General features: G+C 50.3%; 1 protein-coding gene across 1 annotated transcript in view; it reads right to left on the reverse strand.

Annotated features, from left to right (window-relative positions):
- Positions 1-3,376: 3,376 nt before the first annotated feature.
- Positions 3,377-27,762, reverse strand: part of fto (FTO alpha-ketoglutarate dependent dioxygenase) — a 79,969-nt gene continuing 55,583 nt past the window's right edge. The window contains exons 10-11 of the mRNA XM_047042328.1: positions 4,110-4,250; positions 3,377-3,625 (exon numbers count right to left, since the gene is read on the reverse strand). Coding sequence (XP_046898284.1) covers positions 3,619-3,625; positions 4,110-4,250 — 148 coding nt within the window. The 3' untranslated portion in view covers positions 3,377-3,618. The remainder of the gene's footprint in view (positions 3,626-4,109; positions 4,251-27,762) is intronic.

A 27,762-nucleotide genomic window follows, 5' to 3' on the forward strand; every position in this document is an offset into this window, starting at 1 on the left:
TGACCAAGAGAAGAGAAGAGCATGAGAAGGATGCGAGAGAGGGGGAGAGGAGAGGAAAGAGAGAGTGTTTCACACAGAAAAGGGGGAGAGTCACTGGACAGGCAGCTGAATGATTGAGAGGAAGAAAAAACATGTCCACCTTTTTTTTCTCCCTGTTTTCCAGGGACATGCATCAAGACACAGGATTGATGGAACTTAAATCATTGTCCTAAAATGTATGTTCTGTTCCTTTCCTGCACTCTATGTGATTTACTGTGCCCAGACTGGTACGAGATAAGAGATCCTGCTTCATTGGGGATTGCATAAAACCACTCCATCTTAACAGTTATATAACATTACTTGTAATCAGTGGTCTCGTATAACACTGTCTGTAGTCAATAAGTGGATGCAGTCAGTGTGGAGCAGTGGAGGAGTCTCTCCATGTGACGAATGAGCACAGGGCTGGGCCTCTGCTGTCAGTGACCTCAGAGCAGTGATGCTATCTCAGCCTGCTCCTGCTATTACTACTGCCTCTCTGTCCCTAGGGCTAACACACACACACACACACACACAGACGTGTTCAGACTGACAACACAGAAATGTGTGTTCTGACATGCAGACTGACACATATATAGAAACTGACACACACACACACACACACAAGCACACACACACAAGCCCCATTCCTCCAAAACACACACAAACACACTACACCCACCCTTTCTCCTGACAGGGATATGACCCCAAACCGATACTTTTCCCACCACACACCTGGTTATTTGATCTCCCCCCAGCACCTATTGTCAGCCTAATTGAGGCTGAGTTTCTGCCTGCTGACCCCAGCAGGGACAATGCATACCTGTGCCTCTCACCAACGCTGTGTAATTGTCTCTTCAAGTGGGCTTTTTCCCCCCTGCAGCCCCAGGGAAGGCAGAACCTTGCTCCATCCATCACTCAGTCACTCAGCCACTACAGGAAGTAGTTAACATGGTCAACCTCTGGGCCATGGGACGGGGGGGAAAACACCCCGAACAATGGCTCTACTTCATCATCCAACGCACATCAATCAATCGGCGGGGCTGTGTTTGCTCACCTAATCTAGTTGCTTCACAGAGGGATCAGACAGGAAAGCTGGCCGGGCCCTGCTTTGTTGTTTTAACATGAAGCACAGCAGGATCTCCCTAAGAGCTGGGTTACAGAGCTGTATGATGATGTCATAGAGCTGTGTTAGGATGTTCCAGAGCTGTATGATGATGTCATAGAGCTGTGTTAGGATGTTCCAGAGCTGTATGATGATGTCATAGAGCTGTGCTTGGATGTCATAGAGCTGTTCAGATGTCAGAGCTGTATTATGATGTCATAGAGGGGTACATTTGCTAGAAAGCTGTCTTATGATGTGTTGAGAGCAGTGTTAGGATGTCATACAGGTGTGTTAGGCCTTAGAGGAGCTACACTACCTTAGAAGAGCTCTGAGTGAGTAATAGTGCAGTATTCATGTATGTGAAAGTGAATTGGGGAAAACGTTTTGGGGGGTTCTCTGTAAACTATAAATTTCTTCCAAAAATTGAAAAGTTCAATTGAACAAGGTAGTACATACCTGATGGAGGTAATTGTCACTCTACATAGCAGCACAGCGATAACAGCCACACTTAGAAACAAAATGGCCTCGACTGGAAGGCCTAGTCTGGGACAGCCTAGACACCAGATCCGCGGGGTCGGAATTCTGTACACACACTTGGAAAATTTGTTTGCCAGTGTTAAAAGGATAAAGACTGTAAATAATGGGCCTTTGTCCATATGGTTGCTGGCATTTCAACCTTGTCAATGTGCCAATGAGGATGCAGTTGTGACAGGACAGGGCACTGTAAGTCACACAAACCTGACACACAGCTCTAAAATCACTACTCAAATGCACCCAGGGAAAAGGTCAAACACACACATCGGTGCTTAAAGGTCTTCCAACCGTAAGACTCTCTCATGGGTTGGCAAACATGATGGAGTACACAGATACACACGTACGCACACACACACACCCACACACACACCCACACACACTGACGAAGAAAAGGTATACATGGACACACACACACAGGAGCTTTCTACAACAGAACACCGTTTTTAAGTCCTAAAACATTTTCTGGTTTTATTTGACTGCCTTTACTATTGCTGCAGATAGACAAGCAGGGGAGAGGCAAGCACAGAGTGGTTCAACTCAACAAAAGTGCCATTCCACAAACAATCTTCCTGGACAACATACAAAAGATACGGCGAAATGAGAAAGAGAACAACATTTGGCAACCGGTAACATTGTGTAAAAAAACAACACAAAAAACACACAAAAAAACGAAGGAAGTGCATTTTGCCTTAATAATGCCCTAATAATTGTATACAGCTTTTCTACTTCATCGTGAACAAGATAGAGAAAAGAAACAATAAGAGAGCTGCTCAGACGATGGGCCCGCTTTTCCACCGTCCAACTTTTCCACCAGATTGAGACTGGAGCTGTGGATGTCTGGGAAGGCCTGCAGCGTTACAGAGAAAATGGTGCTTCACACGTTTTAAGAGTAATTAAAAGCGATTGAACAGCTGTAATTATGGGATGCAGCACTTTTTTTTTCTATCAGCACTTTCTTTCATCATCTCAGAGCAGAGGAGACCCCGACACAAGCTCCTCTCCTTTCTTCTCCTCTCTTCTCCGACGAACACAAAAACATCTCCCAGTACTGCTGTGGGCACACTGTCATACAGAGACACATGCACGCACATACACACACACACACACACACACACACACACACACACACACACACACACTTGGATACACGCACACACTTATATGCCCACACACTAAGATTCACACACACACTTTCAGGAGCACCATTATATTCATCCCTTAATAACACAATCTTTGGTAATTTCATTTCATGCTCCCTACACTTCTGAACAGAGAGATTAACACGTAGACCTACATGATGTAGCACAGGTGAAGTAAAGACTGCTATACTGTACAGTGTGAAGGTCATCCACCATACAACAGCATCACACTGGGTTAAGAGTTAGAAAGCATGTAATCTATGACTATATGGTGAGTTTTTTCATACACAAAGCTGGTTAATACATGTGATGACACTTCAAATCATAATAAATACCTACACACTGAATGCTTACTGAATGTAGGTTCCATTTCTGTTAGACCTTTGTAAGACTAATAGCTGTGCTAGCGGTAGCGTATTAGCGAAGCACTATTCAGGGTCTTCCCCCCTCCAGCCGTGGGGCCCTGGGTGTGGTGCAAGGTAGGGGTGGGTGGGGGCCCTGGGTTGGGTGCCAGTTGGGGGTGGTTGGGACACTGGGTGGGGTGCTATCGGGGCATGGGGGGGTCCTGGGTGGGGTGCTGGGTGGGGTCCTGGGTGGGGTGCTGGGTGGGGTCCTGGGTGGGGTGCTGGGTGGGGTGCTGGGTGGGGGTGAGGGCTGAAGCTGTGCCACCCAAACGAAGGACATGAACATGGAGCAGGTGCATCTTCTCCCTGGTGGCATGGTGCATTTCACAAGGTGTGAAGACTCTCCTTCTATGTTTCTCTCTCTCATTCTCTCTCTCTTTCTCTCTCTCTCTTTCTCTCTTCTTCCACGCCGCACCGTTGTTCACATCCTGTCAGGAGTGGAGAGAGAGAGAGGAGAGAGGATAATCATCCCTCCATCCCCAGCCAATAACAGCCTGATGATATGTACGGGCAACACGTCATAGAAGTGTTAAAGGGACCAGGGTATGGCCTGGACACAAACTGTTTATAGCAGTGACATAACCAGAGAGGCAGGAACAACACCGTGCCAGGCAGGCCCCAGCAGACAAGAGAGTGAGGAGTTCCAATGCCAAACAGACTACAGAGTTCAAACGTATTTATGAGTCGGCTGGAGAACTGACACTTACAAACGATGTGTCTGTTGTGTGAGCCACAGAGTGTAGATCTATATGGAAAATGGCCAACGGGGATTTAGTAAAAAAACGAATAGGCATTCGGACACTCTTGCATGAATAACTGTGGGCCTGAGGGTGCAGGTATCCTTGAACGAGTGTTAGTGTGTGTACTTTGGATAAAAGCGTCTGCTAAATGAAAACATGTAAATGTACTTACCTCCAGAGGAGGGACTCCACCCTGTTGATGATGTCAGCCAGGTCAAAGGGCAGCGGCATGGCGGCGTCGTCGAGGCCCCAGAAGGGCCGGTCCACTGGGACCTCCTCCGGAGGCAGGCTCTGGGCCAGGGTGGAGTGGCACCTGAAAGAACAGCAGCACAGCTCAGCTCCTCCGTGTTCTGCTCTCAGGCCCACACACCAGACAGACACAGATCCCAGAACCTGGACACACATCATACACATCGCTGCCCAATGGATTGTGTTCATCTTTTCGTGCCTATGAGCACTAAACAGAGTGATAGCAGGTGGCCAGGACACACCTGGACATAGTTTCACCAACATGGAACAAAAGAAGAGACAAAACGTGATTTCGAGGCAATGTGAAAACTCTGCACCCTTCCTTTCTTTTCCAGGATTGGTAGATCAGGGAAAGGCCATGGCAGGTTCTTGTGTGTGTGTATGTGTGTGTGTGTGTGCTGTTTGTTTTTCCTTAACACAGGGGAGAGAAGTGTGTGTTTGACCAGCAGGCACGCTTGTGTGTTTCCTCTCTTTTACAGCACCTAATAAGAATTGGCCCAATTAGACCCTTAGGTGTGTGTTTGTGTGTGTGTGTCTTATCTACACAAAACCAGCAGTCAAGTGGATCTCTGTCTGAGGCGATGCTTCAGGAATGTGCTTTGTGCAAACCTATATGGGTGTGTGTTGCGTATGAATCTGATGAGAAAGCATATCTTCCAGTGACTAATGTCTCAGTGCTTCTCTACTTTCCCAGGTGCCCTGACAAACAGTCTTCTTCATCTCTCCTGCCAGAACAAGACAGTGAAAAGAACAGCCCTTGGATGTAGCGACATTACGTTACATTCTTGTGTTAATCATATTGTTTATTTTCATTATTCATGTTTTCCCGGGATGTGCTAATGTTAGATCTAAATATATCTCACGCCAGTATTGATCATGAGTCACACCCCAGAGGGTGGCATGTAAATATTTGCTGAAGTGACTTGGTGGTGGTCAGAGCTAGCCACTATGTTGCCCTCCTGGCTGTGATAGATAGAGGTGACCTTTGACTTGGAAGTATAAGGGAAGGGGGGCTGGGCTGTGTGGGGATGGGGTAAACATGGAAGGACAGGAAGGGATTGGGTCGAAGTGTCGTCACAGTTTGTCATGGTCACAGCCAAAGGGGACAGCCACTGCTGACTGCTCCGATTTTGTTCACTTCCTGACATCCAGCCCACAGACACGAAACCTCGTCCTTACCCCCTGGCGCATCACCCCAGCCCCCACTGCCCTGCCTGTGGTATCCACACAAGAAGGCAAGAGAGAGGGAGAAAGCGAGAGGGAACAAGAGAGAGAGAGAGAGAGGAAGGGGGAAAGGTAGGTGGGGAGAAGGTGGAGTGGGGTTATGGATGGAATGGCAGGGGGCGGTCGGTTAAAGTGGCCGGGGGGACAGCACCAGTCGCCACAATTTGCGGTTCCATATTTCACCAGGGCCACTTATGGATGGAGTGGCTCCTGGACTAAGTGCTCCACTTCAGCCGAGGCCTGCCCTCAATAGCTGGTGCATTACCGGGAGAGGACGATATTAACATATACCATTCCAATATATCATCCATGCTTCAGATCAGGGCCTGATAATAGCATCTGTTAACATGCACTAAGTACCATTATGTAGCACATCACTTCATAAATAATACGATTAGGCGACCTTGGGGCTTCGCAACGAGCCGTGTGTTTAAATGTTCTCATTATTTATTTAGGGTGCGAATTAAAGGAAGCGCCACTTCAGAGGGGGGGGGGGGGGGGGGGGGGGGGGTGAGGAGCCTGGCATAAATATCCAGCAGGGCAGGACTCCAACTGACACACACACACACACACACAGATGCTGCAACACACAGAGAAACACACACGCATGTTCTGCTGACATCAGCGAATGGGTACCGTAGGCCATGGGAACACAGGCCTTTGATTTGGGACGATTAAGTATTCATGGTGCGGGGCAGGGAAAGGAAAACACTGGCCTCTTTTCTGCTCCCTGTGATCTGAGGAGAAGATCCACACGCTAAATATCTGCTGAGGTTCATTAAGGACTTTGGGTTCTATCAATTGAAGCAGGAACCTGGAGGTTTGTGGATGGCCCACAGTTAGAGGGCGGGGGATTGGAGGACGAGGTGTCCTATCAAGGTGTAATGGAAACTGCCAGATTGAACACTCATTTAACACACTCTTTAACACCGGCCTCACAAGCTGTAAATACTGCGGCTTCACTGGACTACTAACATGGCATGAAGCAAATCAATATCCCCGCCAAGTACCATAAGCTCTCTGGGCTCCCATCGAAATTCATTGTAAGCCCTGGTAGCTTAAAATCACAAACACACACACACACACCCATATATCCCAATGCCCCTCTTTTCCCAGAGAAAAGTCCACCTTTAAGGTTAGGTCAAAGACAAAGAAGTGCACAGGGAGAAAGAGAGCGAGAAAAACAAAGAAACAGAAAACGAGAGGGACAAAAAACAAAAACAAAGCGAGTAGCTGGGGTGTTTGTGAGTCTGTGGCGTTCCAGCAAGTTAACCCCAGACAGATACGGGCTAACTATCCCATCTGGTGCTCGCTCATGAGAGATTGGCAATACAATCACTCATTTCAATTTGCCCTGAAACCCTATAGCACAGCAAGCCCCGCTCAAATGGGATGCTAATGTAAAAGGTATCTGGGATTCTATGGCCTGGATCCCTCTGAGGACCACCTCCACAGCATGCTGCACTTGAACTGCGGCCGGTGGGGGAGGGGGGGGGGGGGGTTTTGGAGCTGCAGCACGGGTCCAGGGCTCTGCCTGTGCTCCGGCTAACCACTTTAGCTAAAGTGAGTGTTAATTATGGACAGGCAAAGCAGTCAATAAGAGGTTAATGTAGGAGTCAGAGGATAAATTCCTTTAAGCATTGCATCATTCCACTGTCTCCGCGACCAACACGGCTGCTCGTAGGTCTCCGGATCAATACGTTTTACTGTAATGCGCTCCCTATCGATCCCCCCCCCCCGACACCCACCCACCCCCTCCTTAAATAAAGGGAATAGAGAAGAAGGAAAGGGAGGGAAGAGGGCAGAGTAAAAGAAAACTGTTGAGAGTAAATAAAATGATTAACCCCTGCTTTCACTTTGTTCTGTTGTTCATCCCCCTCAACCCCGATGAAAGCACTGGAGAAGTGCATGGTGGGATATCATCAAAATCACTATCACCATCATCACGGGTGTGTTCCATTTATTTCCCATCATGTAATTGTGTGCAGCACGCTCGTAGGGCCATACATTAAAAGCCCCCGGGCTCTTAACAGGATGGAAATCCGCCTAATAGACAACATCAGTGCTTCCGACTCATGCAATTACACTGATAGATGCGGGATTGTGACGGGCCAGAGTGAAGAAAGACCCGGCTACACAGATAGAGAGACAACGCTTATTACATTATCGCTACAGTGGCTCATTTGTAACCACTCGGGAGTCTGTGGACGGTGTCTGATCGGACTCTGGATGGAAGGCTGCTGCAGAGGACTGAGCTGATGTCGTCCTTATGGAGGGACGGGGTGTGTGTGTGTGTGTGTAGGGGGGGCGGGTATCAGAAAGCCTGTTTCCTGTTTCCCCGTGCTCTCCCTTGCCTCCTCTGTGCCTCCCCCCCCACCCCCACCCCCCCAGCTCTGATCTGAGCAGGTGTGAGCTTTTTACAGGCTCTGCTCGGCAAAACTGCCTCGTTGCGGAGAATGCAATCAGACGAGTCATGCTGAAACAGGCATGCGTCCTATAAATCAACCTTTTCTACAAAGGTGAAGCACATCTCGCTGCCATGTGACACACAGAGAGAGAGATAGAGAGAGAGATCGTATCGTTGTAAAAGGGGGAAGAGCTGGAGTCAGGCAGAGTGCAGTGCGTTGCTGTCAGGTGTGCAGGTGTGTGTGTGTGGGGGGGGGCTGTGTTCCTCTGTTTTAGACCTCCCGGGGTACTGGAACGGCTGTCCTCATCAATGCCTGAAAGAACACAACGGTGGCCCAGACTGGCTGGAACGTTAAACGTTTACAGCAACGAGGGGGTGCGGCCAGCCCGCGTGGGCGGGGCAACGTCAAAGGCGCTTCCTGGGGATCAATTGAGTGGTATCGTCTGCAAACGCTGCTGACTCTGCACTTTGAAGAGTGTTTGAGGTGTGGGGGGACGGGGGACGGGGGGGGACGGGTGAGGAGAAAGGAGGTGTGTGTGTGTGTGTTTGTGAGTGTGTGTGCGTGTGCGTGAGTAAAGGGGCAGGAGGCATCAAATGTGTGACATATGTTGCTTTCATTTTGATTCCCTTTAAAGAGCCTTGCTAATAAAACTAGCATCTGATTCACTCTTTCCTTTAATTAATGGCTGTGGCAATCTGGGGAATGCTGCTTTCTGTCTGGGGCCGGGGCTGCTTCTTTTCTACCCCCACGCACCACCACAGACATTGGCAGGGGTGCTGGGAACAATGAGCAAGCCCAGATACCTGTGGGTGGGGCCGCCCCGGCAGCTGTACCCGTGCCACTCCGAGATGCTGTGAGGTCTCCCTCCAGTTGCCGTCTGGGACGCCCATGAAACCACATTAAACAAATCAGGCTTTTTATTAGAGCCTCCAGGAGTCAAAGTGCCCTGGGAACAAGGTATCTGGGTGGGAGGGGGAGGTGTGGGGGGGGAGACACGAGTCAAAGCACTGCTGCTAGCTTGTAGCTGGAGGAAGAGACATCATCACGCCAAAGGTACAAGCAGACCCTAGAACTGACGCACACACACACACACACTCACCAAGGTTGTTTGATGTGGGCCGGCTGCTGTGTCTGGAGCTCTCGGTAAACCAGATGCCACGCGAAAACACACAAGCAGCAAGGTAGCCGCTAAATAGCCATTATAATTGGAGCAATAAAACACAATTGCAGTCTGGACGAGCAACGGAGGCAGGCCCCAACCGCCGCCGCCACGTTCAAAACCAGGTGGACGTCCATTAGGTGCTTAACAGCGTAACAAATTACCCAACACCCCGCGCTCTACTGCTTGAGGCGAGGGGATGGAATGTGGCCGAATGTCAACACAGGCGCAATATTTACGAGCAGACAACTTTTGTTCCAATGCAATCAGGTTCTAATAAAAAAATAAATAAAAAGGCAGAACAGAACAGGACAAACAGATAAGCCCTCCTGGACGTTTGTTCTTCTGACATGGGAGTGGAGATGGATTGTCCCCTTAGGGCTGACTGGGTGTGTGTGTGTGTGGTACACTGAGGGGAGATGATGCAGGGGAGACCGGGAGGCCTACTAGCCACCTGTGAGAACTTCTTACCTAGATAAGCTAACTGTCATGCTAATGCTAAAGGTAAGGCTAGTCCAGCTGGCCTCTGGGGACTAATCAGAAAACAAACGTTTGCTCTGTTGTGCCGTGAGCCTGTGGCAGTGTCATGCCTCAGCGGGGACCCATGCCCCGACATGCCGATGAGCACACTGACACGCACATACATACATGCACACACAACCCTCTCATCATCCTCCAGGGCGACATGTGGCCAAATACCAAAGTGAAACATTTTGATATACGGAGGGAAAACTAATTAGAGTTGGTTTAAAGAGACATTTCAGTTTTTCATGATGACGGTGTTTATTTATACAGCCCAGGAGAGAAAATGGAGCAATACACGTCTTGATGGAGAGGGGGTAACGGGGTTACGAGCCCATGAGTGTTTGCACTTTTTTCACAGCCCAGCAGTTGAAGACCCATAAATCTGCTTGGGGATCAGGAAGGGGGTTACTGCAAGACGGGGAGCCCTAACTCTTTATATGTTAGCTATTGCTGTGAAAACTTGTTGTTCTGCAAATGCTCCAGTAAAACGATCATTTCACCCCACCAACACCCTGTGCGTGTGCACACACACACGCAGACACACACGCAGACACACACACACACTTGCCTCGAGGGCATCATCGTCTGAAGGAGCTATAACCAGTCATGATGGATGAGGCCTGCCTGGACACCTATACAACCCTACCGCTGGCCGACACCTGACCCCAGTCACATGATAAGGTCGTTCCGGACTAGCACAATCCCCACCTGTCTTCAGGTGACAATGGCCAGGTCAACCTGGGTTGGCTAATTATAGGTATTGTGGCAGGGATTGGCTTGTTACAAGCTATCCAGCTAGCTGGAGGGGACGAGGTGTTAAATTCATACTCCTTTATTGAGGTAAACATGGAGACAGAAGCTTTAAATTGTTGCACAACAGATCTAGGGTTTCGGAGACCTGTTTCACAGGCCTGAAAAGAAGACGAGAAAAATGAACTAACCATTCCACTGAACAACCAATGACAACAAACACAATCTCTGACACATACTTTGCTGTCCCTTCACTCAAATTGAGCTTTTCCTAGAAATTGCACGGCAACACATTTCACTTCAATGGCCTAGCCTGGCATGACATCACTTCCTGTTTAGCCTCCCCTGGGCTGATGACCTTGTGAGTATGCCACCTCTCTCTCTCTCACGCGCACACACACACACTGATCTGTAAACCTAGAATACACTATGAGTCACCAATCAACTGAGACGACATGTACAGCCAAGCAATCAGGCTCAACAATGATACCCAGCATGTTAACACCTTGTTGAACGCTCATTCCATTCCCACCAATATCAAATATTAAACTTTCAGAGGACAAAACATGGTCCGTTGCAGTTTGAACCTGAAAAGGTTACAGTTAATCACAAAGTCCTCTGACTCAATACTTTTAACGAACGGGCTAACCTCTATTGTACAAACACTCCAGAAGCATGTATAGAAGGATTACATGCCAGAGCAATGGACATTTCATGACGAACCTACTGCAACATAAATCATGAAAGTGTACTAATCTCAAGCTTCAGGATTGAAACAGGGAGAACGAGAACTGGGAAATACCCCTTTAACGGAGACGAGAAACCACAAACAACAAGAAAACACTAGCCAACATAATGAAGGGTAATCAAACTGTCACGTCAAATGAGGAGAAGGGGTGCCTTTTCAGTTTTACAAAATGTTAAATTAAAAGTTTGGAAAAATAAAGTAAAGTAAAGTAAAATTGGAAGTTTAGAAATAGATTTTTTTGCTTCAACCAATGTAACAGTACACTAAAATAAAGAGGATTCCTGCTTGTTTTCTTTTCTGTTACTCTGCATCTATGACAAAAATACTGCAGCTGAACTTATATGGTAGGAACTCCTGTACGTACTGAAAATGCCTTGATGGTTTTGTCTTACAAGTAAAACATTTTCCCATAGGCATTTGTGGTTTCTCTAAACAAACACAGTTAAAAAAAGTCCCACACTTTCCAATACTTTCACAGAGCCTGAGAAAAATGTGTGTGTGTGTGTGCCTGTGTGCGTGTGCGTGTGTGTGCGAGCGTGTCAGAGGAGTGTGCTCCACCAGGTGTTTGAACTTCTTCATCACCTGGTGGTCCTGCTGTGTGAACACAGCTTTTGTTTCACCCTATTAAGTAAATACCGTCATTAAAGAGCACGCCATTTAAAATGCCATGAACAGAGAGCAATTTGTATCAGAGAGGCCGGCAGGCCCTGCCCCGCAGCCACAGCACTGAGTAGGACAGCAGGAATGAGTCTGCGCATGTGTGTGTGTGTTCGTGCGTGTGTGTGTGTTTAAAGAATCCCGTGAAGCGAGTGAGACACAATTCGCCAAATGCCTGTTGTTCTTGCAACCGTATATGTGTTTAGGAAGCTCCATGTTGACCTTTTTGTTAGTGACTTTTGATGACTGTACTTTTGTTCGTACAGTATGTGTCCAAATACAGATGGGTGATGTGACATAGTGTTCCAATGTACACGTTTAGACGGATGTGAGGAACATGAGAATGTGGGTTTGTATTTGAACAGGTACCAAATACCACACAGTACAAGGAACTTGCCGAACACACAAGCGGGCGACTACATCGTGTTTGTATTCCAACAGAATGCCTTTTCACGCCCAGTGATATCGGAGAAAGACTTGATTGTGTTTCAGCACACCGGGCTCTTTGTCTAGAGCAGCACACATTGCTCGTGTCAATATTCCAACATAAACTGACTTTCTACAATGTACCTGTATGTTTGCTTGATGGCTTCTTAGAAAGCTCATATTGTTCTCCAAGCAGTTCAATGTCTTTCATGGTAAGTGATCGAATGCGGCCTTAAGACGATTTCCCATCGAGGACAATGGTGCCAGCAAAGCCGTAAGACAACAAAGCTTAGAAGCTACGCTAAGAGATTGTACCAAAATGGGATCAACTCACACAATTCATTCCTCTTGTGGTAATCCCAGGACTTTGAGGCTACCTCGGTCTCTACTCCCTGAGATGGAATCCACGACCCGGGTTCAGCTGGTACCCACAGACCCAGGGTGAGCTGGGACGAGGGGATAGGGGGATAACCTTGTGCTGAGACCCACGGCACCTCCAGCTGGCCACGCAGAGGGCTGGGGTCCAGGTCAGCACAGTTCTTAATCAGGGTGACTATGGGTAAGTCCACAGTTTAGCTCAGCCCGGGGCCAAAGCCATGATGACTTGTGGGCATCACTTGGTTCTACTGAGTACCAGACCAGGGCACCAGCTGAGGGGCCCTAGTCTAGATCCTCCTCCTAAATAGCAGAGCAAACAGGCAGCTGACTGGTGTCGTGGACTTAGATATCCAGACACACACACACACACAGGAGAGGGTACAGATGGTGCACTGTGGGCCCTCTGGCTGGGCGTCACAATGAGCTCCGTTTAGGCCTTGAGCTGATACTGGGAATACACGGCAGGAGGGCCTGAGGAGGAGAGGACAGGAGGAAGGAGAGGAGATGATGGCATGGGAGAGGAGGAATGAAGGAATGGTTTTGGAATAGGAAAGGAGAGGGAGAGACAATGGGAGAGACAAATTAGAGGAGGAGGAAGAGGAGGAGAGGCAGGGTGGGGTCTAGCCAGCGTCACCCACTTGGGAGTCCTAACATTCTCAGTACAACATCAACATGTCACTGCCCGGCATAACCCCCCCCCTGCCCCCCGCATTTGACACCCCCACCCCCCAAACGACCCCCCGTCCCCTCAGAGCAGGCCTGGAGCCAGCAGCCACTTCAGCTTGAATTCCGCCTGACTTCCACAGTCCGTCTGGCAGGGGAGGAAAGGAAGAGGACAACAAGCTGTGGATACGGGAGGAGACAGAAAATCATTGAGAAGCTTGCCTGTATGAATCTTTGATGAGGAAAGAGGGGGTGGGAGGGGGCGGGGGGGGGGCATTGCCTTTGGTGGAATCAGAGTCGAGGAGGGAGTGTATTTGTGTGTGTGGGAGGGAGAGAGGCTGGCATGCTGACTGCCAACAGAGGTTGAGAGAAACAGGCATTTGGACCAGGCCCAGATAAGAGCCCTGGACTCGGGAATGTTTGTCCCAGCGATTAGTCCCCTGTCCTGTCTGCTCATGCTGTAGGTGAGTCTTATGACACTGCTGTAAGGAGGGAGGGGAGAGTTAGGGCCCTGGGACTGGTGGCCATCTTGTTTTCTCCACAACTCGTGTGCCTGCTCATCGACTTCACTCAGCTCTGCATACCTCAACTTTGGAGTCATGCTAAAGCGGACAGAATGCAGGGGGACTGATGTGCTAGCAGAGAGAACAACAATCAAGATGTCAGTCAAACGCGTCAAGGTTTGGCTGCAAGTCTTGGCAATAAAAGAAAAATTAGTTAAACGTTGCAACTTATAGGTCCATACCGGGTTACGGTTGGAGCGTGGGAAGCACTGTCACCACCCACATTTGTTTGTGCTTTTTGGTCTTTACAAACCGTGACACCTGTTCTGGGTGCAAAGACATAAAACACCTCTGACTCACCTCCAATGAGGTTTGATTTAATTAAAAAAACACAGGACATGTAACAACATCTGTCTTCGAGTTTTGAAATTGTTCTTTAATGAGACGCTGTGCGGTTGGCAGGTTTCTTCTTCAGGGCGGGTTATGTCACAGAACAAGCCCGGCAGCATAGTAGCGTTGTTGCTGTTCAACCTGCTACAGCTCCGGCCTCATGGTCATGTGTCGCCACCCGGGGCCTTAGAGGGCTTTATCCATCCACCTGTCACCCCAAGGAACTGCTCCAGGTCTGGGGAGAGCTCGCTGCCTCCCAGCCTGGTGGGAGGCCTGGTGGAGTACCTTCTCTCCATCCCCAAGGTGGAGCTTTAAGGGCGCAACTCTCACCCTCCCACCTCTCACGTACCAACACATCACATGTAGCAACACACCCAGTCCATCCCAGGCTCTGTGTGCATTAATCTGCCCTGAGCCTGAATTAACAAAGACATCCTGCCTGGCAGGATATTACAACCAAAGAACTGACTGATTTATGATGGTTTCGTGTTTCTTACAGGCAGCTGAGTTGTCACACACACAACACACACACACACACACAAGCTAACGGCATCCTGACGTATGTCTTCCTGGTGCCCCAGGATATGACAGCTGCGTGCCAGTGCCAGGTAAGGATGGGACAGGGCGCGAATGGCTAACGAGGCTAACAGCACCACCTGATGGTAGTGTGGAGGACCTTGACGGGAGTAGACGACGGCGGGAGAGGAGGTATCAGGTCATGCAAATCCCTGTCACATGACCAGTGGCACCACAGCATAACGCCTGCCCCCCACGACACCCAATGTCGAACATGCACACACATATGACCACACACACATACACACACACAACATTCAAGGCAGGATGTGCAAAGAGAGTGTTTAGCACACTGGCCGACCTGCCCACTTATCAGCTTGGTGAATCAATAGGTCTGTCTGCTGGAAGTGGGGGGGCTCGCATGTGCTGGGGGCATGGGGGCGGGAGGGGGCTAGCGGCCGCAGGGGCTACCTCTGGCCCACTGCCCCCCGGCTCCCTCCTGGGGGGTACCTACTTGTCTCCTCTCCTCTATTCTCCCTCCATCACTTCTGGCTGAGTGCTCGAGCCCTCCCCATCCACACACATGACACAAGCCTCCTAATGCTCCAGAACCACCAGATACTGTGCGTTTGTGTGTGAATCATCCATGGCTTGCCCCTAAGGGAAAAATGCGGGAAAAAGACATCGACACACACAATCACAAAGAGAATGGTAGCGAAGCACCTGTATGTGGACACATGCGGGAACAACAACCCCCCCCCCCCCCCCAGATCCACGTGTGTCCCTAGGTGCTGTGGTAGTACAACCAGAGCCCAGAGCATGGAGGAGCTACAAATGGCTTCTCCATGTAGTGGGTTTCCTCACAGGGGGGGCCCAGGTACAGAGGGCTCGCACCCGTCTGCCGCTGTCTGACATTCACCTGACAGCCTTTAAAGTTAGGCTCCCTCAACTCAACAGGATTTAATGCTCTAAAAAGCAGACGACCTTCCCTCCCCCCATGCTCTCTCTCTCTCTGTCTCTGTCTCTCTCTCTCTCTCCTATACCTCTCCTGTCCTTCTCTTACTGCTACCTACTTACCTTCAATCACAGTTAACATCATAGGACAGGAGATGGGGGGGGTTGGGGGGCGCAGCGTTGTACCATGTTCCTGTCTGGCAGACGCCCCCGCCCTGACATTTGGGGCCGTGGGGACCATGTGAAAGAGCAGATGCTCGCAAGACGGCACAACGAAAACACATGTGACGCGCAACAAAGTCAGCGAGCACGCACGCACACACGCAGGGAGGAACGGAACACACTCAAACACACGCGTCTGTCGCAGCCCCTGGGCTTCCCCTTGCCCCTAGGACAGGTAGTTCTTGTACCCAGCCCAGCGATACGCACCCTCCCCTTGCCCTAAAAAGGAACAGGGGAGCTTAGTGACCCTGTCTGACCTCCCTACAGATTTTACGAGTGTGTGTGTGTGTGTGTCGGGGGGGGGGGGGGTTGTTTTTGGACAATCTCCTCCACCCCCTTCGCTCCGAGGACTGACAAGATTTACCAGTCATATATTCACATTCCAGGTGGTGTGTGTGTGCGCGCGAGCGTGCGCCCGCGCAGGGGGGAGGGGGGGTAAAGAGAGAAGGGGGTGCGGAGGATTTGGGGTTAAACATGGAAAGGTGGGAAGAGAGAGAGAAAAAAAAGAAGAGAACCAAAAAAAAGAAAGTGGAGAAGAGTGAAGGATGGAGAGAGTGTGAAGAAGGGGTTTCCGCTGAGGACTGCGGGCACGGTTATGGAAATGGTGGCAGGCGGCTTCCTCTGCCAACTGTAAACAGGATCTTGGTAAGGCATATAGCCTCTGGCATGGCCCACGGTGCCTGGCACCATCAGAGCAGCGTGGCATCAAGGAGGGCGTAGCTGGCACGCCGCCGCTGCCACTCCCCCTCTGCCTCACCCACTCTGCCTCACCCACTCTGCCTCTACTTCTCTCTCCCTCCCCCTCTCCCCCTCTATCTCTCCCCCTCTCTCCCTCTCCCCCCCTCTCTCTCCCTCTCCCCCCTCTCTCTCTCTCTCTCTCTCTCTCTCTCTCTCTCTCTCTCTCTCCCCTTCTCTCTCCTTCTCTCTCCCTCTCTCTCTCTCTATCTGTTTCTCTTTCTCTCCCCCCTCTCTCTCTCCCCCTCTCTCTCCTTCTCTCCCCCCTCTCTCTCCCTCCCCCCCCCTCTCTCTCTCTCTCTCTCTCTCTCTCTAACTCTCTCTCCCGTGCCTTCTCTTTCCCACCTTCCTTCTTTCTCTTGCTTTCTCTTCTATCTGCCCAGGCATCACCCTTTAGTAATTCATGAACAAGAAGGGAGGGTGGGGGTGTAAACAGTGTATGCACATCCTGACACCAAATACATGACATTATCCACATGCTACCCCCCTCCAACTAAACTACAAAGAGCCCTTTTGTCTCTGGGAAAAAGAAGGGAAAAAACAGAACCCAGACAGTTAGCTGGTGGGTTTGGGCTTGGCTGTGTCCCTACAGCGACTCAAGTAAGGTGCAGAATCTTAACTCCCGTTGTGTACACCGCTAAAGGCTAGAGATGCTATTAACTCATTAGCAGAGATGCTAATTCACGTTCAACTTGCTGACCTTGACCTTGACATGAGCACACCCATACCAACATTGAGAACCAAGAGAGGACAAACTGCTCCTTTAACATCAACACGCCCACAGCACCGACCCCAGCAGTTCACTGCTGCTCAGATGGGAGTTCTGACAGAGAAATTTGGCACACTGTTTCGAAACTTTACCCCACTCTCAACTCTTCACCCCTAGGATATTCTTCCTGTTTATGAGTGTGTGTTTCTGTGTGTGTGTGTGTGTGTGCACGCACAAGCCTGTCATGGCGCAGCCTCTTCACAGCGGACGTGGCGTCCTCTCTCCTCTCTCTCCTCTCTCTCCTCTCTCTCCTCTGACTAACACGTGTAGCTGGCAAAATTACATTATCTCAGACTCGCCACGGAAACAAAGTGCGCCGTCGTAATGCGAGACCTAACACAAAAGTAAACAACTTCATCTTGTGTCTGAAATATGTGTCACTGTGATTAAGCTAAGCCGCTGCCCAGTGTCGCAGCCATGGAGGGGTAGACAAGTGTGCTCTAATTACTGTCTGGGTTGGGACCAGCCTCCCCCCTCCCTTCACGACTCCCCCTCTAACAACCACATCCTACGGGAGGCCATTGTTTAGGCTGAGGCATCCTGGGTAGCTTTATTTACAGTTTTTAATTGCTCTGGTGATCAGTGGGTAAAAGAAATGAAGCACACGGCTCCCGTCATAATCACCCCACAATAGAACTGTTACACTTTGCTGAAAATTGTATTGCAATGCTCTACAGGGCCTGTGTCCGGAAGAACATTTGAGAGTGGGGACAGAAGGATGAAGAGACAAAGAAAGAAAGAAAGGAAGAAAGAAAGCGAGCAATAAAGACGGATGCAAAATATTTGGGATGCAAATGATTTGAATGTTGCTTTCCATTTCTCTAGAGAGGAACTAATGGGAGAGGGAGGACAGCAAGCGGGCGAGCGGGCGGGCGGCGGGAGGGGGGGGAGGGAGGGGGAGACCTCCACAGAACGAGCACGGCTCAACCTCAAAGTGACAACCGTGAGGAGCTCACCGCTCCTAGACCTCCAGAGCGGAACCGTCGAGAAGACACGCAGAGCCATCGTTACTCCACCGCTCACACACATACACACACACACACACAGGAGGGAGAGGAGGGTCACCTACAGACTCCCAGCAGAGTTTACTGTCACAAGGCTGTCCTTCTGCTTGAAACGGTTCTAGAAAAATCCCAACCCTGATATTTCTACATTGACATTTAGTCATTTAGCATACGCTCTTATCCAGAGCGACTTACAGTAAGTACAGGGACATTCCCCCCGAGGCAAGTAGGGTGAAGTGCCTTGCCCAGGGACACAAAGTATTTTTGCATGGCCGGGAATCGAACTGGCAACCTTCAGATTACTAGCCCGATTCCCTAACCGCTCAGCCATCTGACTTCGATATTTACAGTGTTCACATAAAAGCAAATAAAAGTGACGCAATTGCAACTCGTTCAAGTAAGAAGACAAACAATCAACAAGACAGAAAGGGTTTCAGTTGGAGCTGGTTCCGCAGAGAGGTTGTTTCTGTCCCGGTTCACAACAGAAGCCAGTCAGGCTCTCCAAAGCTGAACCAGCAACAGCTCCACGCTGACGTAAAAAAAAAAAGAAAGCCTGTCTTATTTAAAGTGTGTCAAATGCTATCCTATTATTATGCCCGGTGATAAAGGTAATACAAACACCCGATGCATCAAAGGTCCATGAAAAATTAAACAGCCAATCAGGTGGCAATTATTCTCTTTAATCTCCTGGAGGCAGCCAATGGGGAAGTGCCTCCAGTGCTGGTCGCCCGGCGGGGATTATACCACAGCGGGCTCAATCCAAACACTTACTTAGCATCATGCTCAACTCTGACTGAAAAGAGAAAAGTACAGGCAAACTTTCCCCAACAATCGTTTTCCTATATTCCTTCTGGGTCCTGCCATACGGCCTTGCAGTATCGATACGTCGGAGCTGAACAGTCCATTGGTCATTGTCTCGGTTGGGCTATTGACTGTGTAATGGCAGCCTGCTGGATAGAGAGACACCCAGTTCATGTTCCAGGGGGGGCTAATCAATGGCTCAGTTAGCATGAACAGGATTTTCCAGCAGCGAAATACACTGTATTCTGACCCTTAGGTTAGCCAACTTGGTAGCAGAGCTGTATGGAACACCTTTGTATGAGTGTTGTGGAAGAGCAAGCTGGGGTCCTTGCTAGCACTGTTCTAGAACATTCTCTATGATGTTGGAGTTCTAGGACAACATGGGACTAACAAACTGTAGAGGATTCTGCAATCAAATTCCTTGACTATGTGTGTGTGGGTGGTGTGTGTCCCTGACTGTTCTACCACCTGATTTGTCTCACAACACCACCAACCCTCCCTCTCTCTCCTTCCGTCCAATCAATGAGCTTGTGGATGCAGTCAATGTCAATGATTCTAGCCTGGTCTTAATTGGAGAAACACTTCAGATACAAATGACATCTTTAATCAATCGACAATGGACAAACAGAAGGGGTCCTGCGCTTAACCAAACTTCAAGTCTGTCTCTCTCTGTCTCTCTCTCTCTGTCTCAATCTCCCTCCCTTGCTCTGTTTGTTTTCTCTATACCATGAAATAATTCAAAAAAAGAAAATCCGCCAGCAAACATTTCGAAGGGAAAACTGAAATAGCTTCAAGGCCTTGTGCAGAGCTCAGTTAATCAGTCCCATGTCGACGTCTCCTCTGGATGGAGCTGGCAAATGAGTCTAACACTCGCACTTCTTAATTACTGAACAGCAGTCCTAAACGCACTGATGAAAAATAGATGGGAGAGAGCTTCTATCCGGAGTTCATCTGATTTCCCGTCATCCCCCCACCTCCTCTCCCATCCCTCCATCTCCCTTTCTCCTCTCATCTGTGCTGGAGACTGACAGCAGGGCTGGTTGACAAGGTCCTTAGCTGCACGGTAAACTGTATAACCAGCAGCATTAGTGAACACCTACAGGATATGGACACCAGGGTAGTTAGCATGGTGCACACACACACACACACACAAATGCATCAGTAAACACACTCTTTCTCATAATGACACGTGTACACCGAGGGGAGCACAGACACAAATACACACACACACACATACACACATACACACACACACACATACACGTACACACACACACGGCCAAGTCAATAGTGCTGATTTCCCCTGTCAGCTCCTAGGCAGGCACTGGTTTAAAGAGACATCAATCTGTGATGTCAGCACTTACCTAATGAACCCTCTGCAGATCGATGGGCCGCTGGTCTGCTACACTCTGTAGCTGCTTTATGTGTACCCCGCCTCTGTTCGGACGCTTTGACGCGTGTGTGTGTGTGTGTGTGTGTGTGTGTGTGTGAGGGACATTGTGGGAATGCTGCTGTGTGTGTGTATGTGAGAGATAGATAGTGTAAGTAGTGCATTAATGGGTATTGTAAAAGATAAATTAATGTGTGTTAATGCGCATATCTGTACTGTGTATGCCTGCGTACAGTGGTGTGTGTGTGTGGGTGTGTGTGTGTGTGTGTGTGTGTAGCAGCACCTGGGCCTCGCCTTTCCTGCTGCACCTCCACAGCTGTCCATCGCACAATGGCACCCGTCGCCATGGCGACAGCGCTAGCGCAAAGCCTTACAATCAGATTAGTTCCGTCCCCTTTGATCACGCCGCGAACGTGGCGAGAGTCCTCCCTATCTCGCATGTGACACCTCCGTGGGGCGCCACAGACACCTAATTGACCAGAATAAACATATTATATTGTGATAAGTGTCGCGATTGTAACAAATTGTACGGCATGACTGACACAAATCACAGCATTAGCTCTGCTGTCTCTTATCAGCCTTCTCCTCCTGTCTTTCAATAAACAACCTGGAAGGAGGGGAGGCTAGAGGGAGGGAGGAGGGAGGGAGGGCTAAGGTGCAGGCACCATTCACAGCGTTCCCCTCATTTAGACCCACTTAACCATTCAGGAGTCATCTTCCATCCATGGCAAGCCTCTGCCTCTCCCTGCAGGAGAAACATTATCTTTCCACAGGAGCCATCATTTACAGATGGCTTCCCTCCTCAGCGGGCCGTCTCAGTAACTTCTACGGGTGGGGGGAGAGGGGGGGAGAGAGGCAGAGATATAGGGGGAGAGAGAAAGAGAGAGAGAGAGAGAGTAGAGGAGAGACGTAAGGAAAGAGAGGGAGGGAAGGGGAGAGGAGAGAGAGGTAGACAGAGAGAGAGAGAGAGAGAGAGAGGAGGGAAGGAAAGGAAGGAGGAGAAGGGTGAAGGAGGAGGGTGGAAGGGAGGGAGGGCTGACGTGTTAATCAGCGAATCAGAGTGGGCCTGCTAATGTCTGGCGGTGTAAATAAGGGTCTCCTCTCCTGCTGTCGCATACGCTATGTTTCCGGCCCATTAGGTCGAGGCTGGCTGGCGGAGACACAGCGCTCGCTGGAGACTCATTTACGTGTCTTTAGGCATCTGTGGCCCATGATAGGGAGCCCACGTGAAATTAATGGCACTGTGGGCGCTGCCAGCCAGGCAGTCCGCCTGATTCCTTGTCTCTCACACGCACACTCACACACACTCACACACACACACACTGCTTTTATGTGTGCGTGGTAAACTAACCTTTGCAGTAAAGATTTAGCAGCTTTATTAGTTTAGGAAATGGCTGTAATTAAGGATAATTCATAATGGCTGCTTCTCTTCTCTCTGCGGTATTAAAAAGGGGCTGGCCTAATCTGTGCTGGGTGCGTAAGGGCTCCACAGGAAAACGAGGAATGGGAGGAATAGAGAGAGAGAGAGATAAAAAGAAAGAGAGAGGGAGGACAAGTAAGTCGTCTGTAAGGCTCTGATACTCTGGGTGGTGGACAAGCCTGTGCAAACTGAGGAGTTACGACTCTATTGGCCATTACACATTCATATATAATAAACTGTATCAAACACATTCATAACCACACAAACACACACACACACACAACATGAAATGCTTGTTTGGCACGATTTACAATATGACTTCATCATGAATATATTACACATTATGTGTAATCATGGATATATGGCACTTCTATCAATCTGGAACAATGGTACTACACCCACGCCTGCATCTTAGACAATGTGCCAAGTTATCTGCCCATGCCAGGTGGCCAGATAGCCAGGGTGGGTGAGCCAGGGCCTTGCTTCCTCCTCACCCCCAGGACGAGCAGCCGTGTCTGGGTTCAGCCCTCCGCCGCGCCCCCCCCTCGTCCCCATGGACGAGCGACTGGAGGGGAGAAAGCAGTAGCAGTGGATCGATATGTCCACAGATGCTGCTGCTCCCTCTCTCTCATTACTGCTGCTGAATAATGGAGGATAACCCCTCCCTGCCCACGCCCCCTCCCTGCCCACGCCCCCTCCCTGCCCACACCCCCTCCCACGCCTGGACCCTCACACACACTTGCACGTACCACACACACACACACACACACACGTAACAGAACACACAAGACACGGGTAGGGGTTTTAAACAGTCAGGGAACGTGGAAAAGCACAGGTTAGATTGCACATAATGATAGTTCATCATGAGCCTGTAGCATACCAAACATACATTCTGAGTCCAATCTAGCCTCAAGCTTACAACAACCTACACTCTGATCACAAAGACGAGATCCCACTTAACTACTACCAGAAATACAGTTAGACAGCAGTGGCACTTTCCACCAAGGATGGTAAATCAACTCCTGTTAGGCCGTGTTTCCCATGTCCTGGAGGGGGGTCTCGCGCCACCATTGATCATCAGCGTTCGGTTCATTCTTTTCACCCATGCTCAATCCATACGCTCTCTTGTGAAAGCAGGATGCAAAGTGGCGCACATGCGGCCTCCCAGCTCCAGACAGACAATCACTGTCAATCTGCCTAACGAGCGACTGGCTGTCGGCTGCTCGCTGGAGGGACATCACCAGACACCACATGAAGCAGAATGGAGAGCATCCTCCAGCCGGGGTGAGGAACGGCAGAGCGCGTGTTCAACCCACGGCCCGGGACCCCCCACCCCCCTTGCGTGTCTCATACTTTCGTCTGAAACTTTTGCTGGATCAAAGAGTTGCCGGCCTCTTAAGTAGAAGTGCAGAGATCAACCAGGGGGGCTCGGGGTGGGGAGGAAGTCACACAAGGACTTTAGAGGGGGGGGGGGGGGGGGAGAAAAAATAAGGAAAAAGAAACAGCAAACGTGGAAAATACTGTCGATTCTGTCAAAGAAAGAAGGAGAAGAACAAGAGTTCCCCTCATAAAACAGTATTTTAACAATGTATGGCACAAAGAGAATCCCCCGAAGCTCGGAGCTCCTCACAGGAAGAGACAAGGACAGGTTTGAAGTGAAGCGAGGGGGGAGGGGGGGGGTGGTAGCTGATGTATAGCCGGTGTGCCCCCCCCCCCCCCCCCCCCTCTGTTGGCAGCCAGAGAGGCTCCGAGGGGGTGTCTCTCTGTCCGTGGCCTCCGCCCCAGGTGGTGGTGGTTGAGGGGGGATGGTGGGGGGGGGGGGGTGCGTGGGCGGATGTGCGTGTGTGTATGTCGGGGGGGAGGGGTGGATTGAATCAGGGTTGGCGGTCGGCTGGGTGTTACGGGAGGAAGAATAAATGGCGGGGCGAGAGTAGGGGAGACAGGGCAGCCCAAAGGTGGGTGACCCCTCTGATGAGATGAGAGGCAAACCTTAGCTGAGCTGCCAAACACACTATTAGAACCTGAGAGATGGAGAGAGAGAGAGACAGAGAGAGAGAGAGAGAGAGAGAGAGAGAGAGACAAGGGGACACAGAGAAGATGAAGACGGGAGAGGTCTGGGGGGGGGGGGCTGGGTCACTTTATCAAATTTCTCCCTGGCACGTGGTAACAAGGGTCAGGGAAAGCAAAGCAAGGGGGCAGCTTGTAAAGCTGAGCGAAAACACAGCATCGCTCTAATACCTTTCATAAAGAGAAAAGCCTCTTCATCCTCCACCCATGATTAAATATAACCTGAGAGCCCAAAAAGCAGGACCCAGGAGTAGAGGACTCTCTCTCTTAGTGTCTGTGTGTGTGTGTGTGTGTGCGATGTTCAGAGTGTGTGTGTTCTTCCAAGAGTGTACACGTGAACGTGAGGGAGCGTGGTGGGGTGAGGAGGGTAAAAGCAATTTGCGGAGAACTTGTTGGGTGAGTGCAGAAGGGGGAGGACATGCTAAGTCTGAGCGCCACAGACTGGCCTATAGCACACAGACACATAGTCTGGCCTATAGCACACAGACACACAGACTGGCCTATAGCACACAGACTGGCCTATAGCACACAGACACACAGACTGGCCTATAGCACACAGACACACAGACTGGCCTATAGCACACAGACACACAGGCTGGCCTATAGCACACAGACACACAGACTGGCCTATAGCACACAGACTGGCCTATAGCACACAAACACACAGACTGGCCTATAGCACACAGACACACAGACTGGCCTATAGCACACAGACACACAGCCTGGCCTATACCACACAGACACACAGCCTGGCCTATAGCACACAGACTGGACTATAGCACACAGACACACAGCCTGGCCTATATCACACAGACACACAGACTGGCCTATAGCACACAGACACACAGACTGGCCTATAGCACACAGACACACAGACTGGCCTATAGCACACAGACACACAGGCTGGCCTATAGCACACAGACACACAGCCTGGCCTATAGCACACAGACACACAGACTGGCCTATAGCACACAGACACACAGACTGGCCTATAGCACACAGACACACAGCCTGGCCTATAGCACACAGACACACAGACTGGCCTATAGCACACAGACACACAGGCTGGCCTATAGCACACAGACACACCGACTGGACTATATCACACAGACACACAGACTGGCCTATATCACACAGACACACAGACTGGCCTATAGCACACAGACACACAGACTGGCCTATAGCACACAGACACACAGACTGGCCTATACCACACAGACACACAGGCTGGCCTATAGCACACAGACACACAGCCTGGCCTATAGCACACAGACACACAGACTGGCCTATAGCACACAGACACACAGACTGGCCTATAGCACACAGACACACAGCCTGGCCTATAGCACACAGACACACAGACTGGCCTATAGCACACAGACACACAGGCTGGCCTATAGCACACAGACACACAGACTGGCCTATAGCACACAGACACACAGGCTGGCCTATAGCACACAGACACACAGGCTGGCCTATAGCACACAGACACACAGACTGGCCTATAGCACACAGACACACAGGCTGGCCTATAGCACACAGACACACATCCTGGCCTATAGCACACAGACACACAGACTGGCCTATAGCACACAGACACACAGGCTGGCCTATAGCACACAGACACACAGCCTGGCCTATAGCACACAGACACACAGGCTGGCCTATAGCACACAGACACACAGCCTGGCCTATAGCACACAGACACACAGCCTGGCCTATAGCACACAGACACACAGCCTGGCCTATAGCACACAGACACACAGACTGGCCTATAGCACACAGACACACAGCCTGGCCTATAGCACACATACACACAGGCTGGCCTATAGCACACAGACACACAGCCTGGCCTATAGCACACAGACACACAGACTGGCCTATAGCACACAGACACACAGCCTGGCCTATAGCACACAGACACACAGGCTGGCCTATAGCACACAGACACACAGCCTGGCCTATAGCACACAGACACACAGCCTGGCCTATAGCACACAGACACACAGGCTGGCCTATAGCACACAGACACACAGGCTGGCCTATAGCACACAGACACACAGCCTGGCCTATAGCACACAGACACACAGCCTGGCCTATAGCACACAGACACACAGACTGGCCTATAGCACACAGACACACAGCCTGGCCTATAGCACACAGACACACAGGCTGGCCTATAGCACACAGACACACAGCCTGGCCTATAGCACACAGACACACAGCCTGGCCTATAGCACACAGACACACAGACTGGCCTATAGCACACAGACACACAGGCTGGCCTATAGCACACAGACACACAGCCTGGCCTATAGCACACAGACACACAGACTGGCCTATAGCACACAGACACACAGGCTGGCCTATAGCACACAGACACACAGCCTGGCCTATAGCACACAGACACACAGGCTGGCCTATAGCACACAGACACACAGCCTGGCCTATAGCACACAGACACACAGCCTGGCCTATAGCACACAGACACACAGCCTGGCCTATAGCACACAGACTGGCCTATAGCACACAGACACACAGCCTGGCCTATAGCACACAGACACACAGGCTGGCCTATAGCACACAGACACACAGCCTGGCCTATAGCACACAGACACACAGCCTGGCCTATAGCACACAGACACACAGGCTGGCCTATAGCACACAGACACACAGCCTGGCCTATAGCACACAGACACACAGACTGGCCTATAGCACACAGACACACAGCCTGGCCTATAGCACACAGACACACAGACTGGTGGGATGGCTAATGTGCCAGACCGCCACCCAGCCAGCATTATTGCTGTCATCAGCGGCAGAACAAGGGGAGGCTAAACACAGGGACCGCAGTGGCCCTCGAGACATGATGGATGTAAACACACCAACTCGTTTGAAGGTAAAACAGAGGACACAGTGCCAATGAAACATTATGTATGGAGCTAGCATACACTGAGGCCCCCCGCTGTGTGTGTTCCTCCTCAGGCTCCTGAGAGAGAGACAGAGAGAGAGACGGAGAGAGAGACGGAGAGAGAGACGGAGAGAGAGACAGGGAGAGAGACAGGGAGAGAGAGAGACGGAGAGAGAGAAAGACAGGGAGAGAGAGACAGAGAGAGAGACGGAGAGAGAGACAGGGAGAGAGACAGGGAGAGAGAGATACGGAGAGAGAGAGAGACAGGGAGAGAGAGAGAGACAGAGAGAGAGACGGAGAGAGACAGGGAGACAGACAGGGAGATTGAGACGAGAGAGAGAGAAACAGGGAGAGAGAGAGACAGAGAGAGACAGAGAGAGAGAGAGAGAGAGAGAGAGAGAGAGAGAGAGAGAGAGAGAGAGAGAGAGAATAAGAGAAAGGGGAATGGGCACCATCAGTGTCACTGTGGGGCCCTCAGCGGAGTCTCTGTATTCTGATCTAATAGAAGGTAATGACCTGGACCGAGTGGTCGTGCCTCCTCAGCCAATGAGCAGGCCCCTGGAGAGGAGGGGGGCACATCTCATCACCCCCTCAGTAGCGGCAGCTATGAGAATAAACGCATGCAGGAGGAGAGCGCTAGTCTATTTGCTGGAGAGTGATGGCTAGCTTGTCGCTTATCCCCGCACAATAAATCTCCATGCGGGGCCAAGAGATGAGCGGCGCTTATCTCATCAGCTCACGACTGATGCCTCCAATGGCGCTCCAACGCTCAGGCCGCCGATTTATCACCAGTGAGACAAGGAGGAAGGGAGGGGAAGTTCTGTGGCAGAATAAAACTAATCTCAACCCCCCCCCCCAAAAAAAAAAATATATAACCAAGCGAGTGTAAAGAAAAGAGGAAAAAGAAAACAATATAAAAACCCTATTGCAGAGCAGGATGCTGAGACAGATCATCC

This window comes from Hypomesus transpacificus, chromosome 19 (genome assembly GCF_021917145.1).
Source record: "Hypomesus transpacificus isolate Combined female chromosome 19, fHypTra1, whole genome shotgun sequence".
Taxonomy (NCBI): Eukaryota; Metazoa; Chordata; class Actinopteri; order Osmeriformes; family Osmeridae; genus Hypomesus; species Hypomesus transpacificus.